Below are 23,605 nucleotides of genomic sequence, written 5' to 3' on the forward strand. Positions count from 1 at the left end.
TGTGAGGAGGTGTGTTCAGCAGGCAATAAACCAGTACTGTTGAAGCAACAACTGGCAGTATGCTGGGATTACCTCTACTTCTGTTTGATGGCACCTGACACTCAGATGTGGGATTATCACTAGATCAGTGCAGAGGATGCTGCTCCAGGCAAAGTCGGAAGTACAAAGCTTGCAGACACAAAAATTACACTCATTTTTCTCATACGTTTTATGAAAATAGGAAGCCGGACAAACTTGATTAAAAGCATTTCAGCAACGTCAAGCACAAGTGCACGAGGCTGTATCAGCAGAGGTGATCTGCCAAACGCCTGGCTAGCAAATAGAAGCTTTAAAACGCAGTAAGCAGCTCAGGTTTGTTACAGGTTGCAGGCATTAGAGCAGCTCTACTCTTGGCAATGATGCCAAAGGTTTTGAAAGTTAGAACTGTTCCTTCATCCGCTTCCCTTCCCCTTAGTAGAAACCAAAGCAACTCAGTAGAAATACCCCACAGCTTTCACTTGAAGGCTCTTCCACTGTGACCAACTCACTTGAGAGTGGTAGAGAAAGGTGGTGTCCTGCCACAGTGGGAGACATAAGGGCAGCCCTTGGTGCACACACGGTTTGATAAACACTTGTTTGATACCTGAGACAGTGCTACAGGACAAAAAGAATAATACTAACAAGGTTACCTTGAATGGTCTTACAAGCAGTAGGATAGCCCTAAGCACTGGACCGTACACTGGCAACACTCCCAACATAGAGCAGCAAACCACGTGTACGCCAGAATAACAGCATAGCACAGACATGGTGCTTTATTTCAACATTTAGATTTAAATTTTAATTTAGATTTTATTATTCTTTACACTGTTATTCTTAGGATTCACAGAATATTGACAGACTGGTTTGCGTTGGAAGGGACCTTAAAGCTCATCCAGTTCCAACCCCCTGCCACAGGCAGGGACACCTTCCACTACAGCAGCTTGCTCCAAGCCCCATCCAACCTGGCCTTCTTTCCTTGATGACTTTCACTTCATGTATCTGGCTTCCTCATAGCCCTTATTCCTCAGCAGTGAAATTGCTCCACAGCAAGCTTGCTTACCCTCATTTACGGGTCAGTTTTCTGTATTTAAGTCGTCATAACACCGTGACACGTTGCCTTATGGCCTGAAACACAGCTGTGCAGCACGTTCCCTCCCTCTGCACAGTAACAGCACAGACCCAGCGTTTCTGCTTGTTCCCTTTGCCTTAGATTACCCCGCACTACCACAACCCCGTTTAGATAAGGGGACACCAAAGCACCTCTGCTGTCACCTCACAGACACACCAGCCGCGGGCTGTTCCCCCCCCACCCCCATTTCACAAGACCTTTTCTTAACGCAAAGTTACCTCACACCGCCTGTCCAGCGCAAGACAGAGGGAGGAAAGCTTTTTACAAACGCACCCTCACCGCTGCTCAGCTCTCGGAGCCACTCTCACCCTTAGCAGCTTGCAGCGTAATGCAGTTCCCCTTCCCCGGTCCCACCACCCCACCTCAGCACAGCCCTCCCCTCAAACACCCGCTTCACCTTCGCGCATCCCCTCAGCCAACCTCCCGCCGCCGCCGCCGCCATATTGATACCGCTACCCGCCCCTCGCCACGCCACGACCACCGCCTCCTTCCCCCCCTCCCCACGTGCGCGCGCAGCCCGGCGGGCCACGCCCCCCGCGGCGCAGTCTCGCGAGGTTGCGGTGGGCCGGGCCCGGCTGCCGGAGGCACAACAAACATGGCGGCGGCGGGTCGGGGCTGTGGTGGTGAGTAGCGTTCATCTCTTCTCCTCATGCTCGGGGTTCCCTCAGTGCCGTCCAGCTTTGAGGCCGGGCGGAGGGGATGCGGCTGCTCTCAGCTCGCTGTGTGGACCGGGCGGGCAAGCAGACAGGCAGAGCTGTGCTGCTCTACCGGGAGCGGGGGCCGTGTCCGCCGGTGTAGCCCCTCAGCGGCTCCCTTGTGTGGGAGCCGGGTGACACCCAGGTTTAAGTGGAGGACTCCTGTGGCCGTGTCTTTTCTTGCCCCAGCGGGGAGGCGACTGTGAGTCGGAGAAGGGTGGAGGACTCGCGGAGTTGCTGTTGCACCGCGAGGTGTGGATCGGGGGCGGCGGAGCGACCGGCGGTTTAAGGCGGCTGCTGTGGCAGGTCGCGAGGCTCGGCCGGGCAACCGGCAGCGCTGCAATGGGGATGGAAATAGGTGATCTTAAAGTACTTTCCAACCTAAACCGTTCTGTGATTCTCCTTCCCACGCGTAAAACTCCTTCAGAAGGAGCAGAGAGGGCTTGAAGGGAGACTGCGATCCTTCCTCCTTCGTTATTTTGGCTCTAAATCGTTTCCTCTGGAAAAGATGAGGCTGAGGCAGAGAATTCCCCCTTAATTTTTTTTCAAGAAAACAGGATACATGTTCTCATAGTCATTTGATTCTCTTATAATTACAGCGGTATAGGAGCAGGGAGGCCTTAGAGAGAACCTGGGATCTTCCCTCCTTTAGTTTTAAATCATTTGCTTTGGAAAAGATGAGGCTGAGGCAGAGAATTCCTCTCCCCCTCCCCAATTCCATAAAAGAAACCAGGATGCATGTGTTCATAGTCATATTATTTTAGTCTCTTGTAATTACTGCAGTATGAGTTTTTGCTGTGTGTGTTAAACCACTGGTTTTATGCGTCTGAGTTATTTTCTTTAGCAGAATTCTTCAGGCAAAATACACCACGTTTCATCCTTCTGGTGCTTCTGAGACAATAACCTTAGCACAGATCAGCACTGTAACTAGTGTTAGACTAGTACCTGAGTAGAGGGTGAGTAACCCGTGTTCCACCCGTCGGTGTGTAAAGCTGGAGAAGGTGCAGTGAAGATGATGTTCTGTGTTAGGAGAACCTGAGGAACATGTGGTATGATCAGCCCCGTTGGAATGCGTGAAACACGAGCTGGTGTGCTCAGGTTGCTGATAGTGAGAATTGCATTTGTTAGGTTGCAGTAGCGGCAGAGCAACTGTCTGATCTGTATCATTCCTTCCTGAAAAGGAGAACTGGTAGTTGGATATCCGTAAGAAATACCACCTGAAATCACAAACGGTTCTTTTGTGCATGGAAATGTAGAGGTTTGAGGTGGTGCTGAACGGTGGCAATTTACTTACCTTGATATAAGAAAAAAGGATGAATGTTTTCAAATTAAATTGATGAGGTAAAGAAAGGAAATTTGATGCAGTTGATAACCAAAATAATGTCTTTTCCTCAATCAGATTTTCATTTTTTTTATAATTTTCTTCTAAAATTCAATGTAAGGATACAATTAATTGATCAAGTAAGTTTTTTGCCCCCAGTACAAAGGGATATATAAAGTCTTTTGTGAAAATATGGACCTTTAACATTGTTTCATGTGAAACATTCCACATTTAAAATGATGATTTGATTTTAAACGGTTATTTCTTACTATTCTAATCTGGTGAGAGTTGGCCTGATCAGGACTTGCCTTGTTTTTTTTCTCTTCCATACCTTTAATTCATATCCTGATATCTTTGTTTTATTGCAGGAGACACCAACAAATGGAACATAAATTAACTTCAGCCTACACAAGCCTGGTGACACCTGAAGGAGGGTAGGCAAAATTGATATGTGAAGTTGTGTTCAGGACTAGCTTAATGGTGAGAATAGCCATAGTAGTTGAGCACACTCAGGTACGATGTGAAGACCATACTCATCTGTGTGCCAGAAAAGAACTAATGCTCGTAAATAACTTTGAAAGTACAGGAGAATGTGGTTAAATGCGGTCTTGAACTCAGTACTTGAGTTTTTGTAGGTCACTGATGCTTTGTTTAGTAGCTATTGGAAAGCAAAAAGATATTCTTAGTGAAACTGTAGCATTCTAAATTACTTGTGATTATAATCTGCAGGAATAATAATGTGGCTGACTCACCACCCTCTTCCCAATTGAATCCTAAATTCTGTCCTCATAAATACATTGCAAATGGAGACTCTAGAGGTTTGTCATGCTCCAAAAAAGAGCATGACCAGTGACTTCTAGTGAATATTGTTATTATTTCAATGTGAAATAATGAACTGGATTAAGGCTCTTATGCAGGGTAGGAAACTGGAATTATGGGAGAACTCTGTGTAGTGGTTTAAGCCCAGCCAGCACTGCACGAGCTACTAGGAAGGAGAAAAATAACTGCCATAGCTGAACCCAGGACAGTATGAAACACTGCTTTCTGTGCTTTCCGTCCTTGCTGATCAGTGACATCCAGTTGGTTTCCCAGCATCACAGTTGCTATAACTGACTTACCTCTGGGATTTTCTGGGGCCATGTCTTCACTAGGGAAACTCTTCAAATAATCGGTGAGATAGAAGTGTCTTTCAATGGGGATGTGTGTAGGAGCGGATGCAGTCTTTGAGAAGTTTCTGCTGGAAGTATAATTGTTTCTCTAAAACTAACAGCAGTACAGTGTTAGAGCCTGGCTTTCAAAACAGCTATCTTTTCAAGTTTCTTTCTTACAACTCTTAGGTGTTGGGGAGAATAATGCACTTGCATTTCCTTGTTTTCCTTCCAGGGAAAGTGGAGAAGCTGTGCCCTGTACTTTCTGTCTAACCTGTTGAGAGTACCTCTGGGAACATGTTTGCTACTTAGCAGGGAACTAAAATTCAGGTATGATCAATTAAAAAAAAATGTTAGTTGATTTTGATTATTACTTCATTTTATTCATTTTTATATTGTGCTTATGATAATGTTGCTAAAACCCAGTTTCCCCAGTAATATGTATTTGGTGCTAAGTTTTTAATGAGTTAAAAATTCTAAAACCAATATTTGTATGGTTGTCACTTTGTGCATTGAGTAATGCTGTATGATAAAAGCAGTCCTTTGCTTAAAAAGAAATCCAAACCTAAACTTGTTTTTATGAATGCTTTCAAATTCAGTGACATTTGCATTTTGAAACTGAGCTGTAAGACGGGGACATGGAGCAGAATGGAGTCCATGTAATCCAAGTGGAACTGGTCAGCAATATGCTACACCACTTAGGCACACACCAGTCTATGTGGCCAGATGGGATCCACCCAAGGCTCCTGAGGGAGCTGGCTGAAGTGCTCAGCAAGCCATTTCCCACCGTTTATCAGCAGTCCTGGTGCACTGGGGAGGTCTCAGTTTGACTGGAGGTTAGCAAGTGTGGCACCCATCTACAGGAAAGGCTGGAAGGAGGATCCAGAGAACTAAAGGTCTATCAGCCTGACTTTGGTGGCAAGGAGGGTGATGGAGTAGATCAGGCCCAGTCAGCATGGCTTTATGAAACACAGATCCTGCTTGACTAACGTCATCTTCTATGACAAGATGAAGCACTTAATAGATGAAAGGCTGTGGATGTTGTTGACCTGGACCTCAGTAAAGCCTTTAATGCCCACAGCATTCTCTTTGGAGAAATTGCTACTCAGGGCTTGGACAGGTGTGCTCTTTCCTGAGTAAAAAAAATGGCTGTGTGCCCTGGCAGCCAAGAAAGCCAAGAGCATCCTGGCCTGAGCCAGTGCTGGTGTGGCCAGCAGGGCCAGGGCAGTCAGTGGTCATCCCCCTCTACTCAGCACTGGTGAGGCCGCACCTTGAATCCCGTGCTCAGTTCTGGGCCACTCGCTAAAAGAGGTCCTGGAGCAGGTCCAGAGAAAGGCAACGAGCTGGTGAAGGATCTGGAGCACAAGTGTGATGAGGAACAGCTGAGGATACTGGGGGTGTTTAGTCTGGAGAAGAGAAGGTTCAGGGGGGTCCTTATCACTCTCAACTACCGAATAGGAGGATGGAGCCAGGAGGTGGCTGGTTTCCTCCCAGGTAACTACAGGACAAGAAGAAACATCATTGTGTTGTACCAGGGGAGGTTTAGATTGGATTTTGGGAAACATTTTTTCCCTGAAAGGGTTGTCAAGCACTGAATAGGCTGCCCAGGGCAGTGGTGGAGTTGCTATCCCTGAAGGTATTTAAAAGACCTGTAAATGTGGAACTTAGGGACATGGCTTAGTGGTGGACTTGGCTGTGCTGGATTAACAGTTGCACTGATGATCTTGAAAGGTCTTTTCCAACCCAAACAATTCTGTGAATCTATGACAATATTTTTCCTTCTAGGCACAAGAGGTTGTAAACGTAAAGACTGAATATGGGTGAGAAGAAGCCAGAACCTTTGGACTTCGTAAAGGATTTTCAGGAATATCTTACACAGCAGACTCACCATGTAAATATGATTTCTGGATCAGTTTGTGGAGACAAGGAAGCAGAGACTCTCCAGGGAGGTAAGCAAATTGCAGTGCCATCAAATTTTAGTCTCTTAGACAATGACTGCACTGTTGATGTTCCAGATAATTAAGCAGAGTCCTATAACTGTATAGAAGTATTTCTGATAGTTATTTTCTCATCAGAAAAGATGTGTCTGTACCTTTGTTATGATAAGGGGATGTTTTTTTAGTGCTTTAAATAGAAAGACCAAGGGCATAGAGAAGCAAAAGATATTCAGCATGTTCTCAGTAGTATCCCACGGATTCTTGATTGAAATCTGTGTTGTATTATTCACAGCTGCAACAGAAGGTGATCAGAATGGTCTGGATCATCCTTCAGTTGAAGTTTCACTGGATGAAAACTCAGGAATGTTGGTGGATGGCTTTGAACGGACGTTTGATGGGAAATTAAAGTGTCGATACTGCAACTACGCCAGCAAAGGCACAGCACGGCTCATAGAGCACATCCGAATTCATACAGGTATGAAATACTCTGCTGTGCTTTCCTTTACATTAAACACTGTGGTTTGAACTCAGTGGTATGACATGCACGTGGGGAGTTATCACACTGCTTGAAGATGTTCGTTCTAGAGTTACTCGACAATTACATTTATTATGGCAGACTACTGAATTTGATATATGGGAATAAAGTTTAGTGTGAAAGCATCAGTGTAAATTGGAAGGCCCTAAAGGTAATGTATTTTTTTCCTTGGAGATACGAAGATATTCCTGTTTCATGCCACATTCTAGATGTGGAAGTACAAAGCACAGTAGTAAGAATAGTTTTCTTTTATTTGAATGTGAGGACATGGCATCAAAAAGTGCTCATTACTAATAATAGTAATGAACGAAAGTATTTCCTGTGGCTTTTCTGGGGCATATCCTGTGGCATTTCCCACTGTTGGTTTTATAAAGCTGAAATGCAAAACTCTGAGTTAGATTAGAATATCCTAAACTGTTTGTGAAGTCAGCTCTGACCTCCTGGCAAGTGCGAGGAAACACACAAAAGCTCCTTGTGAAGTCTGACTTTGGTGCCTGCCCAGTTATTACGGAATACAGTTACCAATTCAGAAGGCTTTATGGCTTGTCACTAAAGTAATAATTAAAATAAAAGAAATATTCTGCAAAGAATGGAAGTTTTTACAGGTTTCCAGTCTGGTTCCAAAACTTCTATGTGTATCACTTCAGTGGTCTTGGGTAGGTGGCATTTGGGGATTCTCTTTGAGGGAAATGTTTTGTTGTCACTTGGGTGTAATAGTAGCTCTCTTTAGGTATGGTTATTGTTAGTCAGATTCTCACTTTGCTGTGAACCACTGTGTCTACACAGTCACTTAAAGGATGTATTTTGGCAAGTCGGTGCTCCTTGCGCTGGCTGTGCAGTGTTGGCTTAAGGAAGCCAACAAGGCATAATGGAATGGAAAATGGCAACCAACTAGAAATCCAAGTTCTGAGGTTCAGGCTCTGAACATCATCTAAATTCTCCTCTTGTGCTACTGTGAGCTACCTCTGTGTGTAGCTGTTGCTATTTTCAGATTCCCAGTGGAAGTTTTGTGTATTATCCAATAGTGGATAGAATACCATGGCTTCTGCACCTGCATTTTGACACAATGTTGATGCCATGGCTTGCTGCAGACCTGCAGAGGAGCACTGAGTTCTGGAGCATTTTTTGTGTCTAGTTTTTCATAAAACAGCTACATCTTCACTTATCATTTGCCTCTTATGGTATGTGGATAAGGAGAAATCTAACAGCTTTACTCTATACAGTGCTATTTCTGAGCTTGTGAAAGAAGGGTCATGTAGTGAGAGAAACTGTACTGCAGACTTAGCAGTTTGTTTTTAAATAGCTTAAAAGTGCAGGGGTAACATCAACCTTAAAGTTTCATGGCTTTTTGGTGACATATAGCTATTCCCATCTATAAACTTGCATCCCCAAGCCCACAGTTAGTACAGGTCAGTTATCAACATGAGCAGATGGACTTCTAGAGCTCTGATGGAGACATAAATGGCTGCTAGAAGATGTTGGTATTGTGTGTTTGCTGATTCTTGAGATGTTTTTGATGGCTTTGGTGTGCCTGGGGTTCCTCAAACAGAATGACTGAAATAATATGGTGTCACTTAATATCAATTTTAGCCATATTAGCAAAAAAATAAAATCTTCCTTCTTTAGGTATCAAAATGTGGGCATTGGTATGGTGTCAGCATTCCTTCTCTTACTATAGGAAAGTGTATGCCCTTTTTTATGCTTTCAGATATTAGGCTAACAATTCTTTTGTTGAGGGAGGGGATTCTCCTCCTCTACTCTGTTCTTGTGGGACACTCCCTGCAGTCCTGTGTCCAGTGCTGGGGCAACAGCACAAGAGGGACATGGAGCTGTTGGAGTGAGGCCAGAGGAGGCCATGGAGCTGCTGCGAGGGCTGGAGCAGCTCTGCTCTGGAGCCAGGCTGAGAGAGCTGGGCTGGTTCAGCCTGGAGAAGAGAAGGCTCCTGAAGGGGAGACCTTAGAGCAGCTCCAGTGCCTAAAGGGGCTGCAGGAAACCTGGAGAGGGGCTTGGGACAAGGGCCTGTAGGGACAGGCCAAGGGGAATGGCTTGAACCTGCCCGAGGGGAGACTGAGATGAGCTCTTAGGCAGAAGCTCTTCCCTGTGAGGGTGCTGAGGCGCTGGCACAGGGTGCCCAGAGAAGCTGTGGCTGCCCCATCCCTGGCAGTGTTCAAGGCCAGGTTGGACACAGGGGCTTGGAGCAAGCTGCTCTAGTGGAAGGTGTCCCTGCCCATGACAGGGTTAGAACTGGGTGAGCTTTAAGGTTCCTGCCAACCCAAACCACTCTGTGATTCTATGATTTTGTGCTTTCAGAATGCTTTCTTACCCTTCTGCTACTTAAGGGAATGGGTGTCACTGTGTGGCTAGAGGCAGCAGGACAATACCTGCTGGGGATCATGATTTTTTCAGCGTAGTTGCAGCGTAATATATGCAAAAGCAAGGAAGATTCCAACTAAGAATTGGGATGCTGAGAAATGGCCTCCTAAATCTGACTCAGTGGTCATTATTTGGAAGGAAATACTCCATGAGCCACACAAATTCATTATTTAGGGCAAAACTTAATACTTGGTATTTGTCCTTTGGCTAATATTTTGAGTTGTTTCTCATGGTTGTAGTATATGATTGTGTTAGTATTACACCTCAGAAATGGAGCTTTGCCTGTGGGATGACACATTACTGGCTCAGACACATTTGATGCTAATGTAATGCCAGTAACTGTACAATGGTAAGTCCATTTCCCTATACCACTCTGTCCGGTTTTATACCATAGACAAGAATATTTTTCTTCCTCTGTATAGTTTCCCCTTCACCTTTTTACAATGTATTTCACATCCCTAGTTTTAATACAGCATTGCCTGATGTCCTGATGGCCGCACCATTTTGCCATTACCTTCATAGAGCCCTGCTTTGTTTCTTTGTACAGAAGGACTCCAGTATTTGGTTTGCTTTCCTTGGTTTATTTTTTCCATGCAAGAGCAAGGAGATCCAAGACCTGAGTGTTGCTTTGCTCAGAAGCATGGCAAAGGGCCCAGAAATGGATTGCATGGACTGTGAAGGCTGAGTGACTGAATCAGCATTAAAATAGGGAAGTGAGAGCTTACTCTGTAGCCTCAGAGCAGTGTAAGTAAACAGATGCTGTGTTCTGGGTAACATGCAAGTGCAGCAAGGGATCTGCCAGAGTAATTAGGACCCAGACACCATCACGCAACCATCATTAAGTGCTACTTACCGCAGAATTACTCCATGCTGAGTCTGGTGGCAGTGTAATTAGTAGTTCAGCAGCTGTGTTGTGTTAAGGGTGTGCGACATGTGATGCAAATCTTCATCTCTGTGTAACCAGTTTGGAATGGAAGACCATTGAAAATGACAAGTTCTTTGTGAATGCAGGAAGCTTGTCAGTCTTCTTCCCATCTGTCTTTGTACCAAATTTCCACATCATTATGTGTGTATATACGTATATATAAAAATACATATATATATGCTTATGAAGAAACGGGTTTCAGTTGGTGTGAATAAAGTACTTAGAGGTAGCACAAAAATGGCTTTTTTTTTTTTCCCCTCTTGAAGAGACAGTGACATAGGGGAGAAAAAAAATCTTGTTTAGTATCTATCCCACCTTGTGATTCCAGACTGTGGGATCGTGAACATGGAAAGGGCTTTCTCTTGTCAGTCACATTACATCTTTGAGTGCCTGTAGAGTGCTTGCAGTGTATTAGTGGCCCTCTCTGCATTCAGACCTCTGGTTTATACAGTTGTTCTAGATCATTCTAAAAGCCACAAACTAAATGTGTGTGTAAAATAGGAGAAAATGCCTCTAAAAACCCCTGTGAATGCTGAAGAGAAGGGGCCGACTCCCAGTTTTTTGGAGCCTGATGTGCTGTGTGGCAAGAGAATCAGTTGCACAACAGGGATTTGGAAATTGACCTGGTATCCTAGATAGGAAGATAAGATGATGTTTCATTTCAGCACTTGAACATGAGCCTAATCCTTTAGGCTTTTCTAACATTGCAGATCTGGATCTAAAAACTCCTGGAGGATCAGTTTGTGAAAGGAAAATTAAGTTCCAAAGTAGGATGTTACCAATGTGTTGGTTTGTATTTACGCTTGAAAGTTTTTTAAGTACTTTCAGAAGTGTTAATGTGAATCTCTTAAGTATCATTTAATAGAAGAGCAAAGTTGTATCTCTCTGGAAGGAGGATACCTGATTGTCATGCCTGAGAGCACACAGCTCCCCAGGGATTAGCTTTTGTTTTCTTTAATACCTCTTTAACCAAAGGATCCTTTTTCAACATTCAGTTCTTGAATGCATGTGTTATTTAGAGAACAGTTCCAGGATGTTTAAAAGTAGGAGTGTCTGGAAGATGTTGGAAGGATACCTTCCCTCAGTGTTTAAACCCAGTTATCAGTAAGAATGGTTACATGGTGGTGGTACAGACGTTCCTGTAGCCAACTGCTTATGTGCTTTATAGGTGAGGTACAGTTTACATGATGCTCTTAACTGGATCCAAACACCATTGCATTCAACCCTTGGCATCATGCTGCAGTTCCTGGTCAGGTTATGTTATGCTCATTGTGTTCACAGTTTATTCCTGGGCTTATTATCACTTGGGTGAGGCAGAGATGTCTACATTTACTTTGCTTTTCCACCAAATACGCAACTAAAGTCTTTTCAAGCACTCTGAGGTGCTGTAGTATGATCTCTCTGAATTTTCCAGGTGAGAAGCCACACAGATGCCACTTGTGTCCCTTTGCATCAGCTTATGAACGTCACCTGGAAGCTCACATGCGCTCACACACGGGTGAGAAACCATACAAATGTGAGTTGTGTTCCTTCCGCTGCAGCGACAGGAGCAACTTATCCCACCACCGCAGGCGCAAGCATAAAATGGTGCCTATCAAGGGTACAAGGTCTTCCCTAAGCAGCAAGAAGATGTGGGGGGTTTTGCAGAAGAAAACCAGCAATTTGGGCTACAGCAGAAGAGCATTAATTAATTTGAGTCCACCTTCCATGGTGGTGCAGAAACCGGACTACCTTAATGATTTCACTCATGAAATCCCAAATATCCAGACTGAAGCATATGAGAGCATGACAAAACCAACCCAGAGCAGTGGGTTGCCAAGAGATCCACAGGACCTTATGGTAGATAATCCTTTAAACCAGCTCTCTACTTTAGCAGGACAGTTATCCAGTTTGCCACCCGAAAACCAAAACCCAGGCTCTCCTGATGAAGTTTCCTGTCAAGATGAGAAGCCTTTCATGATACAGCAGCCTACTGCACCTACAGTAGTTTCAGCTGTGTCAGCAAATATTCCTCAAAGCTCATCTCCAGCCAGCCCAGATCCTCGGCCTACACATAATCAAAGGAACTACAGCCCCGTGGCAGGTCCTAGCAGTGATCGCAGTGCCCACACCAGTACTCCCAGCATAAGTAATAGTCAACCAAGTACTCCAGCACCAACCCTTCCAGTTCAGGACCCCCAGCTCCTGCATCATTGCCAACACTGTGACATGTACTTTGCGGACAATATCCTTTATACTATTCACATGGGATGTCATGGATTTGAAAATCCTTTTCAGTGCAACATATGTGGCTGTAAGTGTAAGAATAAGTATGACTTTGCTTGCCATTTTGCAAGAGGCCAACATAATCAGCATTGACTGAGAACGTGCTTTCCTTTAGTTTTTTAACATATTACAGTCTATTTTTCATACTTGCTGAAGGAAAAGCTTGTGTATTGCATAAGGAATCTTCACATGAAGCAATTTGACAAAGGAGGCAAATTTCTTTCTATGTTGTCACAAAACTTGCCAGGGAAATTTTGTATAGGATGGGGTGGTTGTTTTGTATTCAGCTGGAATAGGAATTGGAATGTGTTTCCATGCTTTGGCTGCTATATTTAAGTTGCTTGTACTTCATCCCAATAAACATTTTACAGATGTTGAAGCAGAGCTTGTCTTCTGAAACATCAGGCTATTTACTGGGCAAGACAAAATGTATTAACTATAAGAGACGCAAGGTTATTGCAATGACATATCTGGTTTCTTTGGAGACATATTTATCCTTAAAAACTTAGGTATTCCAAACTGGAAGACCAAACAGAAGCAACTTTCACATACAAGTTCAATTTGATGTCAAACTTGCTTTTATCTAGTGAAGGTTAATAGCAAGTTTTTCCTTAGTATGGTCTAAACTCTTCATTCTAGAGCACAAACACTAATTTAACTATTAGTTTTAAAACTCATCCCAAAAGTAGAAGGTAAGAGGTTATTGGGAATGAAGTTCTGATAGGAAAAAAGCTAAAAGCTTGTCATTCATGAGTTATACTAAAGAAAAATTAAATGAGAGACCTTATTTATACTAAGCAAACTTTTACATGTGGTTCCTTTGAAAAGGAGGTAGTTTTTCCACAGTCATATTAAAGAGCTTGTAGATCTAATATATATTCAGAGATTTTTAACTGCCTTAAACTTAATGTGTACAGATATTTAAGATTTGCACAGTTAAACTTCTGTCTGGCTGATGGAAGTTCTAACAGAAAGAAACAAGTGGTTTACAAATGGGGAAGAGAATCGTGTTTAGTGTTATCTCGGGCCAAGCTACAACTGGTAGGTTTGAAAGCTGTATAATGTAGTTCATTGCAAACTTCAGCTTGCTTGGAAGTCAGTTTGTCTTGTCCGTCTCCTGAATTTGTTGTCCTTTCTGTGTACTGGGAATAAGGAGAAAGGTTTCTGGGTTTTTTGAGCTGTTCTGTAGTAGGCAGAGGAATACAACATCCTATGGCTGAAGTCATAGAATCATAGAATAGTTAGGGTTGGGAAAGACCTTAACATCATCCAGTTCCAACCCTCCTTTCCATGGGCAGGGACACTTCCCACTAAACCATGTCACCCAAGGCCTCATCCAACCTGGCCTTGAACACCGCCAAGGATGGAGCATTCACAACCTCCCTGGGCAACCCATTCCAGTGCCTCACCACCCTCACAGTAAAGAATTTCTTCCTTAGATCCAATCTAAACTTCCCCTGTTTAAGTTTGAACCCGTTACCCCTTGTCCTGTCACTACAGTCCCTGATGAATAGTCCATCCCCAGCATCCTTGGGATTGATAATTGTAGGTAGCAAATTGGGATTAATAATTGTAGGTAGCAAATGGTGACTGAAGATGGACATGAAGTCCATGGCACATGTTCATTTTGTTGGGGTTTTTGTACTGCACATCTTACTTTAGAAACACCCAGGCCAATGGACAGACACTTTAATGTAAACCTACGTAGAACATCCCAGTAAAATTACTAAAAGCCCTTACTGTGCCTTCTAAAACCTAAATTTGGCTAAAATACCAGAACACCAGACCTTATAGCTGAAAGCCATTACAGTTAGTAATTTATAGAGATAGTTTTCCTTGCTTTTTGGATGCCAACTTCTCTTCCTAAGCTCTAGAACTCCAAGGAAACTTCTGAAACGGTATTTCCATTCCATTTCCATGATGGTCTGGGGAGCTCCTTCCAGTACTGAATGGTGCCTATGTCAACAGCCCAGTTGTCCTTGGTTTTGTGCTCCAGCATTTCTCACTCCTGGTATCAGTAGGGAGATCAGCTCTTATGTGCACAGATGTTTGGGATTCCATCCTTCTATTCTGTTTGAGCTATTTGTGATCCACTGGGAATGATGTTGGCAGTGTAAAGATGGTAGATTCTTCTTATTGTGTTGGCTAATGACTGGTGATTTAAAGAAACAGCTTCTGAACAAGGATGCTCCTGAGTGGAATTGCAGGTAGGAGAATGGTAACAGAGGTAGCTGGTAGCAGGAGGAGCCTGGCATGATCTCAGTGAAGGGCCCTTGTTTAGGAGGGGATCTTTTGGTGAGTTCTTAATAATAGAACTCAGTATGGGGAAAAAATCCAACTCCAAACCTTGCAAATTGTTGTTTAGAAGGATTTTAATAGCATGGACTTAATACTGTTGTTTCTGCTTTCAAGTACCTAAGGAAAGAACATCAGCAATCATGGAATCAGCTGGGTTGAAAAAGATCTTTTTAAGTCAAGTCCAGCTGTTCCCTCAGCACTGCCAAGGCCACCATTAAACTGTGTCACTGAGGGCCTTGTGTACACAGTGTATGGACACTTCCAAGGACGGTGACTCCAGCCCTGCCCTGGGCAGCCTGTTCCAATGCCTGAGCACCCTTTGGGGCAGGAATTGTTCCTCAGCTCCGTCTAAACCTTTCCTGGTGCAGCTTGAGGCTGTTTCCTCTTGTCCTGTCTCTTGTTATGTGGGAGCAGAGCCCAGCCCCCTCCTGGCTCCATCCTCCTCTCAGGCAGTTGTAGGGAGCAGCAAGGTCCCCCTGAGCCTTCTCTTCTCCAGACTGAACCCCCCAGGTCCCTCAGCCGTTCCCCATCACACTGTGCTCCAGGCCCTGAACCAGCTCCATTGCTCTTCTCTGGCCCCGCTCCAGCACTTCAATGTCTCTCTTGTAGTGAGGGGCCCAGAACTGAACACAGGATTCGAGGAGCGTGAACATCTCTGAACTGTTGAACAGTAATAAAGTATTTTTTCCTTCTTTCCTTGCATGAGCTCCTGTTGGGCAGAGGCAGGTTTCGGTGTCCATCCCTTTATTCGACAACCAGATCCATGTGCTGTGGAGCCTGCCGTGGCCTTCACAGAGGGAGGGCCACCCTCTGCATGTGGGCTCTTCATTTTTCAGCCTCGTGCTGCCTGTTCCGTTGTGCCAAACAGGATCCTGACCGCATCTGCTGCCTTCTGCCCACCGAGTAGCTTTGGAAGGTGCATTGTCACGTCAGTTTCTCATCATTTTGTACATACTATTTCCTTTAAAGACCAGAATTAGTACTGGAGAATTGTTTTAGACTGTGATCCCAATGATTCCTGTGCACAAGAAGGCCTTACGTGGAGTCAGTGAGGGATACGTGTCAGGAACTGTGGGATCAAGTCTGTGGTTGAGGGACTTTTCATACGGAGTTCTTCACTGCACTAAAATCATTTTGGTTTAACCCCCCAAATCCTTACATTATAAGGTGGCAATTGGCATTTTAGCTTGTATTAACAGGGAAGTTTGGGAATGACCTGAGTTTTTTCCACAGCTTGATTCTGTTAAGTCCTGTACCTGCAAAACATGAACTTTGGGGGGGGTTTGTATTTATTGTGATAGATCATTTTAGAGATTTGTTGACCTTTTTAACGTGCACTATTTATCATACTCCTAATGTAGACTTAGTGAGACCCAGTATTCCAATGAACACACACATACTAGACTGAAGCATCTCAGTAGATTATCTTGGTTAACACAAACCAACTGTGACGCTGCTAGTAGGGACAGGAGTTGTTTTTTCACAGATACATGTTCAGTGGAAGAGGATTTGGACATAAAACGTTTGGCATTTTAACGTAAAACTCAGCGCTGGAAGACTCCTTCCCATGGTGTTTCCCAGCCAAATGAGCTGTTGCCATTTGGTTTAGTGCAGAATGTTTGGGGGGCATGTTGCTCTTTGTTTCTTTCTGACGAAAGGAATGTAATGTAGGAGTCTTCACTGGCAAGTTTTCTGTTCATTTGAAACTTCTTTGAAAACCTACAGCAAATGGATGTTGTTCTGCAGGAAATCTATCCCCTGCTGAAGCCTTTTTCATCAAGCAATCTTTGTGTATGTGCTTCTGAGTCCCAGCTCTGTTCATAACCCATTGCAGTGTAAAGAGCATATTTTGTATCGCAAAAAATGGAACCTGCTAGAACTGTAAAATCAATTTTCTCGTGTAGTGAATGTTTTCAGAGGACAAGGTTAATTTGGAAATGACTTAACTATATCTGGTGTAGTTCATGTTGTGAAGCTTTGCTTTTCTAAGATATGAATAAAATAACACTTTCTAATTAAGTCTTACGGTAATTCTTGTGTCTGCTTCAGCAGGTGGGACTGGTGAGCTGCTTATGAGTAGCTGTGGTAAGGAGGGTAAGCTGACCCAAAAGGTGAACAGGCTGAAGCATAAATGTGCTGTCCTTTGCTTAAGGTGCTTCATTTTGGTGCTGAAACCAGGCTGCTCTTTTAGTGCTTGTGAGAACCTGAACATTGAGCTTTTCGCAAACACCTCTTACATTCCATAGTGCAAGTCACAGACAGGAGACTGAGCTTGTCTTAGGCACCATTTGCATTTGACCACGGGAGGCCTTGAGCATAAATGAAGCAAATAACAAGGATGTTGGCTCTCAATAGTGTGTAGATAGGGTTGTTCTGACCCCTTTGTTTGAAGCTGTGATAAGCCTCCATAGGAATATGAAAGGATGACTCAAGGATGAGCTGACTCATGACATGAGGTGCAGTCAGAAAGCAGACGCCACAATAAGAAGGACAACAGAGGGACCCTTGGGGAACCTCAGCTTTGGAACTGCTCATGAGCTCACTTAATTATGCCCATAGAATCACAGAATGGTTTTGGTTGGAAAGGAGCTTAAAGCTCATCCAGTTCCAACCCCCTGCCATGGTCAGGGATGCTCCATACTAGACCATATCACCCAAGGCTCTGTCTAACCTGGCCTTGAACACCGCCAGGGATGAAACACTTAACACTTTTCTGAGCATCCTGTGCCAGCGCCTCAGCACCCTCACAGGGAACAGCTTCTGCCCAAGAGCTCATCTCAGTCTCCCCTCTGGCAGGTTCAAGCCATTCCCCTTGGCCTGTCCCTACAGGCCCTTGTCCCAAGCCCCTCTCCCGGTTTCCTGGAGCCCCTTTAGGCACTGGAGCTGCTCTAAGGTTTCCCCTTAAGGAGCCTTCTCATCTCCAGGCTGAACCAGCCCAGCTCTCTCAACCTGGCTCTAGAGCAGAGCTGCTCCAGCCCTCGCAGCATCTCTAAGGCCTCCTCTTGAGACAAGGAGGCACAAAAGCACAATGTAATCAGTTTGTTTTAGGTCCTTAGACCTTCGTACAAAAAGTGTAAGAAAAGCAGAAAAGGAAAACAGGACCTGGGGATGGGGAGTATCTGGGACTAGCAGATGTCCAGGATGGGAGCAGTTAAACTAACTGATAAGTAGGACAGGATGATTGCTATGTCTGTAATGTTAATTAATTTGGTGCTTCAAAGACTGCCAAAAGTTATAAAGATTGTTTGGAGAAGTAAACGACCCTTAAAGACCACCATCACATTTTGTATGCATGTGAGAAACTTTCTGGAAAATGATGTAATTCATGTGTGCCCAGTGACTATGTAAGAATGGCCAGTGTAGCAATCCCGGGACACATGTTAGGAGAAGCTATCCCCCACCTACTTGTCAACTTGAAACTCCGTTGTTGGCGATTTTGTTCCTGGAGTTTTCTCCGAATCACTCTGGACTTGCTCCAACAGGTTCATGGCCACCTTATGTAGAGCACACCAGACGTGCACACAGTGCTCCAAGTGGGGTCCCAAAATGTTCAATGTGAACACAAAAATGAAGGGCTCAGGTCAGAGGGTGAGATACCCTCAGTGAAGAGGATCAAGATGTTGCTGTATACTTCTCCTCTCCTCTCTTTTTCATTTAATATTGACTAGATCTAAGCAAAAACACATGGCATGGACTTGCTGATTCAGTTAAAGTCATCATTGTTCAGTTATATCTAACCACATGCCTTGTAGTTTGGATTAAGAAATGAAACTGGTTGGCTGGTGTCATTTCACTTTAATTCAGTACAAAGGTATCATAAACTTGGTTGTAGGTCCCAAGGGGAGGGAGGTCCTGAATGACTCCTTTTGGGTCCTAACAGCTGTGTTGCTCTTCCATAATACAGGCAAGATGAGTTAAAGAGATGGCACAAGCCTCCAGAGAAGGAACCTGTGTCAGATGTTTTCAGCTGGAATGCTGAAGCAGTACTGCATTTTAAACACTTTGGGCCCTTAAAATATGCCACTACTCCTCATGTCATTATTTTAAAATATATTTATTAACCATATTGGCTGCCTCCAGTTGGAACAAAGAAATTACAGATGTACCAGGGTCAGAACATTGATTTTGTACAGAAAGTTGGCTTTTCAAATCATTTCCTTGCCTCACGTCTTCCAAAAACCTTGCTTTGAGTTTGTTGAGTTCTTCTGCCAGGCTCTTCAGCTCACTTGGCAGGATGTTTTTATCTGAAAGAAAATTAAAGCCAAGCTTTTAACTTTATGCTTTAACAGAAGCTTTAAAGACTTTCACTAACTCTGGTCAGCCTACTGAATGCAACTGCCTCCATCACCCCTGCAGGCCTGGGATTTCTTAAGTATATCCCAAGGGAATGTCACAGGCTGAGTCCCACCTCCTGAGCTAACCCCCAGAAGAGGCTGCACTTACCTCTAGCCTCCTTCATTGCCTGAGAGATGAGTCGTCTGCAGGTCTGGTCAGCCTGATGGACAGCACTGGCTGCACAGATGGCCCGATCGGCTTCCTGCCGGGGTGACACAGGAAGGAGGGACACGTGCAGAGACGTGACGTTTGGTTTAGACTCATAAGCTTTTAAAGCTCTCTTTGAAAACATGTAATGCATTAGCAGTAACTTGTGCAGTGCAGGCTACTCCTGTGAGTTGGAGGCAGGTGTGTGTATCAGGGTGACTGCCACAGATGGGAATGTGTGATGTTAAGAAGTGAAAATTATTTTCCTCAGGGTGTGACAGCTCCAAAGTCCTTTTGCTACTACAGAACACTCAACAGTATTCTTCAAGGTATTTCAATGGTTTAACTTAGTAAGGGTGACAGTTGTACCCACTTCAGATGGGAGTAACTTTTCTGTGCATGCTTTTGTAATTAAGAAATAGAATTCTAGACTGGTTTGGGTTGGAGGGGACAATAAAGCTCATCCAGTTCCAACCCCCTGCTAGAACTTCTTCCTAAGAGCTCATCTCAGTCTCCCCTCTGGCAGGTTAAAGCCATTCCCCTTGGCCTGTCCCTACAGGCCCTTGTCCAAGGCTCCTCTCCAGGTTTCCTGTAGCCCCTTTAGGCACTGGAGCTGCTCTAAGGTCTCCCCTTCAGGAGCCTTCTCTTCTCCAGGCTGAATCAGACCAGATCTCTCAGTCTGTCAAAGAGCTGTTTCTCAGTTTCTATTGTGAATACAGTTCAGGTGTAACTCGTTCCCCACTACCTGACAGCCATGACCGGAGTCAAGCAGCGCTACCTTTTGCTCCGCATTTTCCTCATTTTGCTTCACCGGATTTTCCAAGGCAGCAGCCAGCAAAGTGATGATCTGCTCACTGACAAAACAAGGATGAACCACATTAAACAAACAGTTTCACTGTTTTTTCACTGAAGATTCTTCTTTCATTTTGTAATGACACCTCAGCACAGGAAAAAAAAAAACCAAGTTTCCAGTTTAAATGTATGAGGCAATCAATGAAATTATCTTTACATGGAAAGTTAGATGAAAAACAATTATAATCAAACCTACAGCCAATTATCTCCAGGCTTAATGTTTCACAATTCACAATCATAGAATAGTTAGGGTTGGAAAGGATCTTAAGATCATGCAGTTCCAACTCCCCTGCCATGGGCAGGGACACCTCAGACTAAACCATGCCACCCAAGGCTCTGTCCAACCTGGCCTTGAACACTGCCAAGGATGGAGCATTCACAGCTTCCCTGGGCAACCCATTCCAGTGCCTCACCACCCTCACAGTAAAGAACTTCTTCCTTATATCCAATCTAAACTTCCCCTGTTTAAGTTTGAACCCCTTACCCCTTGTCCTGTCACTACAGTCCCTAATGAAGAGTCCATCACCAGCATCCCTATAGCCCCCCTTCAGATACTGGAAGGCTGCTATGAGGTCTCCACGCAGCCTTCTCTTCTCCAGGCTGAACAGCCCCAACTTTCTCAGCCTATCTTCATACAGGAGGTGCTCCAGTCCCCTGATCATCCTCGTGGCCTCCTCTGGACTTGTTTCAACAGTTCCATGCCCTTTTTATATTAGGGACACATATATTTTTAACAACAGTTTAGAACTGTGTTTTGTTTTGGAGGTAAGTCTACAAAGAGTGATGGCTGCAAGGTCACAGCCATTGGCACGTATTGTGCATCACTGACTGGCTTCTGAAAATCACCATAAAACCATTTAGATACAGTAGAAAGCTTCTGCCCACCCATCTATGAAAGCAGTACCCCCGCACTGAGCATACTTCTCTGAAGTGCAGTCAGAACTTTGCAGGATGAGGCTGTTCTGTTCCCAAGCATTTTTCTTCAGATCTGGCATTTCTATTTTGCTTGCCATTAAATATATTGTCTGGTCAGGTAAGGGATGACTCCTCAGCCGATTTCTCTGCAAGCAACATTCAAGTGGAGACTCTAAAAATATCTGGCAGTAGCTCAAGGAATCTAAAAGAACATCAACAGACAATTTTACCTTTAAACTGTTCAAGTAAACATTTCTGAAAGCAACATACACAGGAAAGGCTTTACATGAATGAGGAACTTCTACAACTAGTTCCGAGCCTGAAAAGAACAGAATCACAGAATCCCAGCCTGGTTTGTGTTGGAAGGGACCTTAAAGCTCATCCAGGTCCAACCCCCTGCCACGGGCAGGGACACCTTCCACTAGAGCAGCTTGCTCCAAGCCCTTGTGTCCAACCTGGCCTTGAACACTGCCAGGGATGGGGCAGCCACAGCTTCTTGGGCACCCTGGGCCAGCGCCTCAGCACCCTCACAGGGAAGAGCTTCTGCCTAAGAGCTCATCTCAGTCTCCCCTCGAGCAGGTTAAAGCCATTCCCCTTGTCCAAAGTCCTCCCCCGGCTTTCCTGCTGGCCCTTTTAGGTACTGGGAAACTGCTATAAAACCATTTTATATTCAAGGCTGCTTATGTACAGATCAACATAAGAAAGGCTTTAAGTGACGCAGCAATTCCTATTAACGCAGTAATAAAGCTGGTGCTTGCTATACTGCAGGAATCTAGCAATAAAGAATAATTCTTGTTTTGCTAGAACACATAAAGAAAGGCACTTAAAGCGCACCGAGTTTCCGACACAACACGTTCTCACGCATAGGCAAAAAGAGCAGTTACATTTGCGAGCCAGCTGGAACACCTCGTATCTCATGCTCTGGTAATAGAAGTTGTCATCCAGGATGATGCAGAGCGGCCCGGACCCGGCTGTATGCGCGCAGTAACGGCCACCCCCGCCCTCCACTGAGAGGAGCAGCCCTTGCCGGTGGCAGCAGGCCAGGAAGCGCTCCCAGGCAGGCTGGCTGGTGGGGCCGGGGGCTGCCAGCTGGTCCCCGGTGAGCAGCCCCTGCAGAAGGCACTCCAGGCACTGCAGCAGCTCCCGCCGGCTCTGCTTCCAGTCGGGCAGCTGTGGAGGGAGCAGCACAAGGGTAAAAACTCGCCCCGGCCCCACACCATCGCCATTACCACCGCCACCACCACAGAGCTCCCGCCCGCCTTGAGGGAAGCGCCGCGTTGCCTAGCAACGGCCCCCACGCGACCAGCAACGCTATCGAGCTGGCCAATGGCCGTGCCAAGCTGGCTCGGCTGGCCAATGAGAGCAGTGCGCCGCACTGACCGATGGGTCTGGTTCCGCCCCCGGCTCCCGTGGGCGGAAGGCCTCCGGTGGGATGAGCTCGTCGTAGGTGAGGAGTGCGCAGGCCCAGCCCTGGCGCTGCGGTAGGCAGCGGCGCAGGCCGCGGGCCAGAGTGGACTTGCCGGCCGCCGGCAGCCCGCAGAGCACGCACAGCCCCACCCGGGCGCGGCCGCCGCCGCTTCCGCCCCGCTCATCGTCATCCTCCGCTGCAGCCTCCAGCGCCGCCACAGCCGCCGCTCCCGTGGTCCGGGACTGCTGCGCGCATGCGCGGGGCGGGCGAAGCGAGGGGAGCGGATTGGGCCCGTGCGGAAACAACCGAGTTTAGTTACCTTTAATTTGATAATAAACTTAATGATGGGTTTTAGTGACCCACGAAGCGTGAGGATAATGAGCGATCCCGGCTATACCCAGCGATGGCTTATGTTAGCATAACATACTGTTGGGTGTTCTGAGCGTGATGATTTAAGTTATAATAACGTAATATGCTTGTTTATAAGGTATAAATGATAGTAATGTTTAATAACAACAATTGAAGATTCTAAGGATATAAGGACACTTATTTGGAAAACCCTCTTTGCCAGTGCTGATGGTGTCTGCAGTGTATTTTGGGTTCTTCCATCCAGTTCCTCAATGAAATGGCCATTGAGGGAGCTGGAAATACCACATTGGTGAGGTGATTCTGGAATTTATTCCTTCTTTTCCCTAGTTGCTGTTCCTAGGGCTCACAGGTGAGCACAGTCAGCGTGTGGTTTGCTCTCTGATGTACACACTGACCGGTACCCACAGCTTCCTCCTGGCCAGTGGTTTTTTCTCCTTGGAGCAGCTGCTTTTCCATGAGCTGTCATTTTGACAACCTGTGTATGTTCATACTGAATCGGTACCACTTCCCAGTTGTCCCCTTTAGAGTGAGGGAAGTTAACTGTTGCTTCTGTAGTGGAGTCAGATCCTAGCAAAAACCTCATACTGTGATACAAAAACCTGATACTGTGATAACCAGCAGACATTAAACCACTGTTGAGTGTATAATGTTCTCCCTGATACACCACATTTTCTGTAATAAGAGGGATGGTTCATTCCTTCAAGACTCAGATCCATTATCTACAGAGGCTTTATCCATTGCTGGTGTCCGATGTGACATTACTTTTATAGTTGGGTTGGAAGGGAACTTAAAGCTCATTCAGTTCCAATCCCCTTCCACGGGCAGGGACACCTTCCACTAGAGCAGCTTGCTCAACTGACTGAAGTGGAAGGTACTGCAGGTGGCAGGTAGTGAGAGGTGGGATCCAGATCCCAGCTCCGACAGTGCTGCATGGA

General features: G+C 45.2%; 2 protein-coding genes across 4 annotated transcripts; one reads left to right on the forward strand and one right to left on the reverse strand.

The window, feature by feature from the left end:
* The first annotated feature begins 1,693 nt into the window (after nucleotides 1-1,693).
* IKZF5 (IKAROS family zinc finger 5) lies at nucleotides 1,694-16,560 on the forward strand. Of its 3 annotated transcripts, none has more exons than XM_080620621.1 (6): nucleotides 1,694-1,770; nucleotides 3,532-3,597; nucleotides 4,547-4,641; nucleotides 6,097-6,260; nucleotides 6,541-6,723; nucleotides 11,496-16,560. In XM_080620621.1, exons 4-6 carry the CDS (start codon nucleotides 6,128-6,130, stop codon nucleotides 12,437-12,439), a joined length of 1,260 nt encoding a protein of 419 aa, XP_080476747.1. In that variant the 5' UTR covers nucleotides 1,694-1,770; nucleotides 3,532-3,597; nucleotides 4,547-4,641; nucleotides 6,097-6,127; the 3' UTR covers nucleotides 12,440-16,560. The 3 variants fall into 3 exon arrangements, with proteins under 3 accessions (XP_080476747.1, XP_080476749.1, XP_080476748.1); XM_080620623.1 differs by having other exon boundaries at nucleotides 1,757-1,767; XM_080620622.1 differs by lacking the exon at nucleotides 1,694-1,770 and adding an exon at nucleotides 2,135-2,200.
* A 2,122-nt stretch (nucleotides 16,561-18,682) lies between these two features.
* On the reverse strand, nucleotides 18,683-23,253 carry PSTK (phosphoseryl-tRNA kinase; the record flags this gene model as incomplete). Its single annotated transcript, XM_080621118.1, has 7 exons — nucleotides 18,683-18,888; nucleotides 19,088-19,181; nucleotides 19,905-19,980; nucleotides 20,900-21,095; nucleotides 21,778-22,063; nucleotides 22,274-22,546; nucleotides 23,173-23,253. The coding sequence occupies 7 exons, from the start codon at nucleotides 23,251-23,253 to the stop codon at nucleotides 18,683-18,685; spliced, it is 1,212 nt and encodes a 403-aa protein (XP_080477244.1).
* Nucleotides 23,254-23,605: the final 352 nt, after the last annotated feature.

Source organism: Psittacula echo (genome assembly GCF_963264785.1).
Source record: "Psittacula echo genome assembly, chromosome: 6".
Classification (NCBI taxonomy): domain Eukaryota; kingdom Metazoa; phylum Chordata; class Aves; order Psittaciformes; family Psittacidae; genus Psittacula; species Psittacula echo.